The sequence below is a fragment of the Parus major genome, chromosome 1, assembly GCF_001522545.3.
Source record: "Parus major isolate Abel chromosome 1, Parus_major1.1, whole genome shotgun sequence".
Classification (NCBI taxonomy): domain Eukaryota; kingdom Metazoa; phylum Chordata; class Aves; order Passeriformes; family Paridae; genus Parus; species Parus major.
In genome coordinates, this window is record NC_031768.1 from 85,243,551 (window position 1) to 85,250,892 (window position 7,342).

A 7,342-nucleotide genomic window follows, 5' to 3' on the forward strand; every position below is an offset into this window, starting at 1 on the left:
TGTTTAAAATTACCTGATCTTTATCACTACAGAAAATGAGCAACATCAGAAAAATGTTCCACCCATTCAACATGAAATGATACAGAATACCAACCACTGTGGCCTCTTGCCAGCAAACCTTCAGAGAAATGCTTTCACTTGCAAACCTAAAAGCTTGCAGAAAACTATATGTCTTGGAAAAAGAGAAGGCTGTGTGGCCAAATTTATCCAAAGCATGTAAACTTTAAAACATGCACAACACTTTTCAGAGATTTGTTGGCTTTTTAGATCAAGATGTTTCTTCACAGGGCATTTGATCAATGTGTTGTGGGAAAGCATTTTTCAGATTATAATTTCCTGAGAAAATCACAGGCTACTACATAGCCTGGGACTGCTGTGAGAGTGTTTGCCTAAGTCAGATGGAAGCTGGGGCTCTGATGCCATATCCACCTTTTGTAGGTAAAGAAATCAGGCAATAAAACGGGTATTGTAGTGTGTGGGGTGTGGTGCATTGTCAGTACGTCATCTCAGATGAAGTAATGACTTAGGAAGTACTTGCAGTCCTTGCTATGCAGTGTTAGGCAAATAAAAAGTGAAGCCATAGAGCAGAAACGAGTAATTATATATTACTCACTCTTCTGGAAAATCCAAAGCTTCACTGCTAAAAGCTGCTCATATTTCTCATCAACTTCCTGCTGATTCTCTGACAAAAAGGAAAACAGGCATGACTTAGATCCATATTAACCAAGAATTTGAACGTCTCGGCTCCGCATTCAGACTGTGCAGCATTCTGCATGACAGATAGATATTGTTCAACTGCTTTAGTTTCTCATTTGTGACTGTATCTAGTGCCTAGATCCTGTACATACAGATATGTACCCAGATATGCTGGGCATGTTGGGACAGTGTAGGGATATTTGACTCGGCCTACCCAAGCTAATTGGGGTATTGTATGTTACTAGCCACAGCCTCACAGAATGCTCTGCTAGAGCAGTGTACATGCTAAACACTGAAAATATTCACAGAAAATGAGTGGATTCAGTTTTGGTTGAAAAACTTCACATTGCCTTGGCCTGTATGTGTGCCCAGTTGGAAAGAGAAAAGAAGGCAAGCGCATTTAGTCTGATAAAATGGATTGGCAAATTCAACTTTATTAGAAAGAAAATTAACTTGTGAAAAACATGTCTTCAATGCAACTCAAATCATCACTTTGACTCATCTAGAGAAAGAATGGAGCAGGGGGAGAGTATGTGTATATAAAATTAGTTAGTAACAGAGAGCTAATGCAGTAACTTTCTGAAGTCTGGACAAAATGAGTTGAAGACATATTGATTTTCTGCTGTCCAAAAGGCATGTGACAAGATTCTACTTTGAAAATCAAGCATACTTTTGTATTTGCACTGCTTTGGTCTTGAAGTTGACACTGTTCCTCATTTCATAAAATTTCTAGCCAAGCTATGATATCCAGTTATATCTTTCCTTATGCCAATAAAAAGCAGCTCCACAGACTGATTTAAGATTTCCACTATCAAGGAACTTTTTGTGTGTCTTACTTGTAAATGCTGCTTATTGTGAGGTTCATTATCCCTCCATATTAAATCATGATCTCTGTGCTTCTAGATTTATCCACTCTGGCTCCTAGTTTCTTAGTCATACAACTGAAAATTTCTTCATTTTCCCTCCCTACCCAAGGTATCTGGAATAATTTCCTCCTTGCACTGGGATCTAAAGTATTATGCCTGTCTTGGTACTGATGTGCTCTTATCACAACATTGCTACAATACAAAGAAGTCCTCTGGAATCAACAATTTCACTAAAATAGCAAATTCAATAGCTTGTTTCCAGAGAAACAAGTACTTTTCAATTGTTCTGAACATAGTTTCTTCCAGGGTTTCAGTTTTCTGAGCGCTTTATCTTTTTCTTTTCCATGCCTGGTTGTTAACAAGAAAACCCTCTTACCATCCTGCTAAAGCCACACTGCACTTAAATAAAGGGTGAGCTTCTGGAGCAATTCTGGATCCTGGGGTTGTTTGCTATTTCCTCCTCCCTCCTTAACTCTTTTTGCCTGTTCTTAGTACCTGTTTAAAGTAAGAGATGGGGTCTGAGGCACTTCAAATCGGCAGATATCTGTGACATAGTGTTAACTGTCTCTGACATCATTTCTACTAAGGCAAGCAGCTTCCTTCACAGTGTGACTGCCCTCTTTGCACACCACACACCTGCCACTCATCATTGTCACTGTAAGGCCACATCATTCTGGGAAGCTTTGTGTCACAGTTCTCACTAGTAACATAGTGGGAACAGTAGCTCCCACAGCTCCAGCAGCATCCTGGTCAGTTTCCTTTGTGTCCTGTCTTGGTCATCAGAAAGGTTTTAGGAAAGATGAGTAGGTAACCTGGTTAGGCACAAGTATTTTTAAACATCTGTTGTGCTGATGGAAAGAATAATTTAATCTATTATTGAATTTATTGTTTAATAATAAATAAGTGTGGCTGAATCATTAGCTAGAAGGTTGAAAGAACGTATTTTACCATTAAAGCTGAAATTGGTAGAATCTGGCTTTTAACAGGCATACCTCAATTTCTACACCACATTACTATAGTAGTCCTCATTTCCTCCTCATACTCATATTTACCACTGAAATAACTTCATGCCTTCTCTGCATTGCTCAACACCTTTTTCAGCACCCCCAGCTCCTTTTCATGCTCCTAATTACTGCTGGAGTATACTCAGCTCCCTCTTTACATTCATCTTCTGTTTGGTTGAGAAGGCAAAGTAGAAAGGAAATTGCCTGTTATTTCCCCAGGTTGCAGTTACAGACTGGTTTTGTGTGGCCTACCTTATTTTCTTTTCAGATTAGCTCTTTTTTCCATTTCCTATGTAAGGGTGTGAATCCAATCCCCAGTTACTATAGATTATTTTGTTTCCTTGGTAGTATTATCAAGAGTTTAGCCAACACATCAAGGAAACTGATTCTTCCCTTGTGTTCAGTGGTTGGGAGACCACAATGAGGTTCTGCATCCAGTACAAGAAAGGCACTGACAGACTGAAAGGAGTCCAGTGGAGGGTCACTGGGATGATCAGGGACTGGGACAAACCCACAGAAGGAAATAGTCTCATTTAATTCAGCCTGGAGAAACAAAGGCTACGTGGGAACATAATTTCAGTCTTCCACAATGTAAAGTGGGATTATAGAGAAGAAAGAGGCAGATTCTTCCTTAAGGTGCACAGTGAAAGGGCACAAAAAAGTGAGCACAGGCTGTAATTTGGGAAATTCTGATTTAAGGAAAAGAAGAGTTCACAGCATAGATGTTTAAGCATGGGAGCAGATATCCAGAGATTATGTGGACTCCCCATTCCTCCAGATACACAAAACATGACTTCTTTGAAGATAGCCCTGAGAGATTTGAGCACATAATGTCAGGAAGTTCCTTCCTATCAGAATTATTTTGTGATTCTGTATATTAATTATTCTGAAACTTCTTTTCAGATTTACTAAAATTCATGAACAACAAGTCATTTAATAGGAGGAGCAGAGATGAGGGGGAAAAGTAGACTGACAGACAGATGAGTGAACAAATGAAGTAATGTTATCAGATTCCTTTCCCTAGAAATGTACTTGTCATGACAAAAATGGTAGACCACTAGCTAGCACCATCCCTTGCCAAATGTTAGTGTCTGCAGTAAGAAATCCAGATTAGCATTACAGGTAATTATCATTTACAGGAGTTTCCTGTAGTGCCATTCTGAAGGCAGCTGTAGCTGTATTGGTGTGTTTTTACCTGTCCTGGCTCCCATGCAGACATGAAAAAGCAGTCTGTTGTGATTACTTCTGCTGTGTGACGTGTCTACAGGACACCTTTGCAGAATCAGGAAATAATTAAGCAGTGGCAAATACTAACAAGTTGAAACATTAGGGAATCTTTAGCCAATGACATGATAATCAAAGAGGTAAGCTTTAATGAAACAATCATATGGGCAGGAACCGGTTTGGCTTGCAATACCTCACAGAGCTATGTGAAATATGAGAGCTTTCCAAAGCTATTGTTTGGGAGTTCAAGGAGTGTGAGAGCAGACTGTATTGAGGAAATTGAACGTATGCAAATTTTATGTAAATATCTTTTATTAGACGGTGATTGAAGCCGTGGAGGAGGAGCACCATTTCTGGCCAGTTTAAAAAACAGGGACGGGCTGTCAGCTCGAGATCACTCTCTCGATTTCTCCATGCACAAACATGTGGTCAAGGATTCTTCTCGGTATTCTGTCCTTGAACTGGTTTCCCATAGTGTCTTCTGAAACGTAAGTGGTCACACATTCTGTGTCTTTATGATAATGTTTTATTGTCTTTCCCACCAGCTTATTTCTTCTGAGGCACAGCTATATAATAAACAGGATATCTGAGACACAGATCCTTAAATGTGCTGATTTGGAAGTAGATGACATTGAAGGATGATTTGGAATGGTGCTCTCCATCATAAAACTGCTGTGAAATCTAGTGTGGATGACAGAGACCTGGAACTTGAGTAGCTGAAGTGTGATGTGCATGGGTAAAGTGGCAAGGGGACTCAGGACTAGACTAACAAGTAATACTAATAATTAGGATTGATATGCATCAGCAGCTCAGAGAGAGGCCAGACAGTGGCTGGAACTAAGACCATGCTGAATGGCAAACCCAGCACAATTAGTATTCATATTAGCACTGTCAGTGTCCACACCTTTATACAAACAGAAGATTTCAGCCACAGTATTCAAAAATCCACCAATATTAGAGCTTAAACCCTCTTCTCAAAAATTCTAAAGGAAAACACTGTGAAAAACAGCTTAGCTTCCTCCAATACTCTGTTAATTTTAATACTTTTCATTTAGGTCTTTGAATTTCATGCAGCTTGAACTGGGCACGTGGAAATAGAAATAAGGCAATATGAGCTGGCAAATCTGTGGGAGGAAAAAAGGGAAAGGATCAGAAGGAAAAGATTGTGTGATTCATGTTGTGCTACAAAACCAACTTGTGAATTCTGTCATACATTATTTGGAAAGAGTTGTTTGGGTAGCAAAGTGTTGGACAGCAACAGAGTTTTAGACAAACATAGCAAATATGAAGAAAGGTTTTTTAGAGGAGTACTTTGGAGAAGAAAGGCTGCCCTAATTATAGAGAGAAAAAGTGTAAATAAAAAACTTCAGTGGAAGAAAACAAAGAGAACAGCACAGGGAGAAGCATGGAAACATGCTTGGAAAACATGGAAAACAGAAGCATGGAAACAGAATTGAGAATGAAGGTTAGATTGAGCAGTTCCTGGAATTTTCTACAAAATGGAATAGCAAGATCACTTTTTGTGCATTGACTTATGTCAGTTCTTTTCTGAGACATATCCAGAGAATGAGAAATTTAAAGATTGTTGCAACCCTTAACTAGTATTTTTGTCATTGATCCCAAGAAGAAGCTAAATATCACTCCTCCTTATGGGAGGCTGCAGAAGTTTGAGTACACACCCAGGTAATGGGAGGACAAATGCAACTGTGCTTCAGCCACTTCAGCAAGTGGAGCTGTGTAAGGCTCTGTGAGAGGTGCAGTATCATGTTGGGTAAGACACTGCACAGAACAATGCCAGTCCCTCAGCTCAGAAAGAATCGTGAGGGATTGAAAAGTTGACATTTTTACTTTCTTAGCATATTATTTAAAATCCACTGAAAGAAATTTAAATCCTTCCATTGGTCTGAGCAACCCTTGGATCATGTCTTCCTTCACACCTATGGCACTTCTGAGGTATTTTCCCCTCCTGTTTGCTCTGAGTTTCCTGCCTGGCTGAGCTTTCTGATCTGGTTTTACAGGCAGTATGTGCTGCTGGTCCCATCGGTTGTGCGGAGCGACACTCCACAGACGGCTTGTGTGCAGCTACACAACCTCAGCGAGCCCCTGTCCGTGAGCGTTGTCCTGGAATATGGCAGTGTCCAAAAGACCCTCTTTGAGGAACCCATGACAGAGAATGACTTCTTCAAGTGCAGCGAGTTCAAGGTATTTTGTCTTTTGAAACTACTGAAGAGGGTGTAGTAGCTGGAAATAATTCTGATTGCAACTATCCTTGTCAATGAGGGAAGAAGACAAAGTGTTTAAAAACTGTTGGAAAGGCTGACAAAATAGGGGAAAAAAAAGACCTATGGACTGTAGAAGGGAGCTAGAGAAAGACTTTCCATCTCGATTTACAGAGTGAATAGAAAAAAGCTTTAGATTGTCATCACAGCTGTGTGCTCCTTATGGAACTGTTTCAGTATCAAGCAAGAGAACTCAGATGCATTGCAGTTATTCCCTTTCCCATGACCCTGCAAGATCTGCACACACAAGAGTCCCCAGGTGAGGTCTTCCAGAATGCAGCAGGAGAAAACACTTCAGAATTAAAAGTATATGGCTGTGGCAACCTGCATGTAAGAATGATATGCATAGGACAGAGCACAGCTTCAAATCTTATTACCTGGTGACAGATTACGGGCCTTCCACAGCAGAAATTCCCAGAAATTATCTCACTGAAAAAGGTGGGGCTTCTCATGACTTTCCAAAAGCCATTTATGACTCAACTGACAGTATCTTAGTCTAAAACCCTGCGCATCAGGGAACCTCAGCATGTCTCATTTACCACTTTTCCTCTGGGGCTTTGTTCCTTTGCAGGTTCCTCCTGCCACTTCTGATCCCGTGGCATTCATTTCCTTCTCAGCCAAAGGTGCCAGAGTTGTCTTAGCTGAGAGAAGATCAGTGGCAATTCAGAATGTGGATGGTGCTGTCTTCATCCAGACGGACAAACCCTTCTACAAGCCAGGACAAACAGGTGGATGAAGGGTTTGAGTCAGCTAGAGAAGTGAGAAATTGAGGGCAAGGGTGGGTCAAGGATGACAGAAACTTACTCTTGTGGAATAAAAACCTCATCTGAGTTTGGGATCATCAAACTTAGTGAAAAATAGAACCAACTCACAGCAGCACGACGAAGTAGTAGAATCCATGTGTTTGTACTTAGTTAATTGCATTTACAGGATCCTGGGTCCAGGTTTACTTGAGGAGAGTCACATAAAAAGTATCCTTAAAAATACAGAAAATATTAGGTTAAGTTTGGAGCTAATAAAGTTAATATAAAAATGAAGCAAACACCCCATTTCCTGTCAGCAACTCTTTCTTTTTAACGGTTGGTATATTTCAAAGTGCTGATTCCATCACAATATTTAAATGGTAGTACTACTTGTGGTGGAGTTAGCTATTTCTTTAGCATAATTATACTTCAATGCTGCAGAGTCTACACTTAGAAGAAAGACAAATTCTTCCTTCTCTCAAAGAAGAAAGAATTCCTTCTCTCCTTCTCTCCTTCTCTCCTTCTCTCCT

The 7,342-nt window shown here is 40.1% G+C and overlaps 1 protein-coding gene across 2 annotated transcripts in view; it reads left to right on the plus strand.

Moving 5' to 3' along the window:
• Positions 1–4,176: 4,176 nt before the first annotated feature.
• The window catches only part of LOC107200658 (ovostatin-like), a 29,543-nt gene continuing 26,377 nt past the window's right edge, over positions 4,177–7,342 (plus strand). For both annotated transcript variants that reach the window (XM_015619455.2, XM_015619446.1), the window contains exons 1-3: positions 4,177–4,278; positions 5,809–5,992; positions 6,641–6,797. In XM_015619455.2, coding sequence (XP_015474941.1) covers positions 4,214–4,278; positions 5,809–5,992; positions 6,641–6,797 — 406 coding nt within the window. In that variant the 5' untranslated portion in view covers positions 4,177–4,213. The remainder of the gene's footprint in view (positions 4,279–5,808; positions 5,993–6,640; positions 6,798–7,342) is intronic.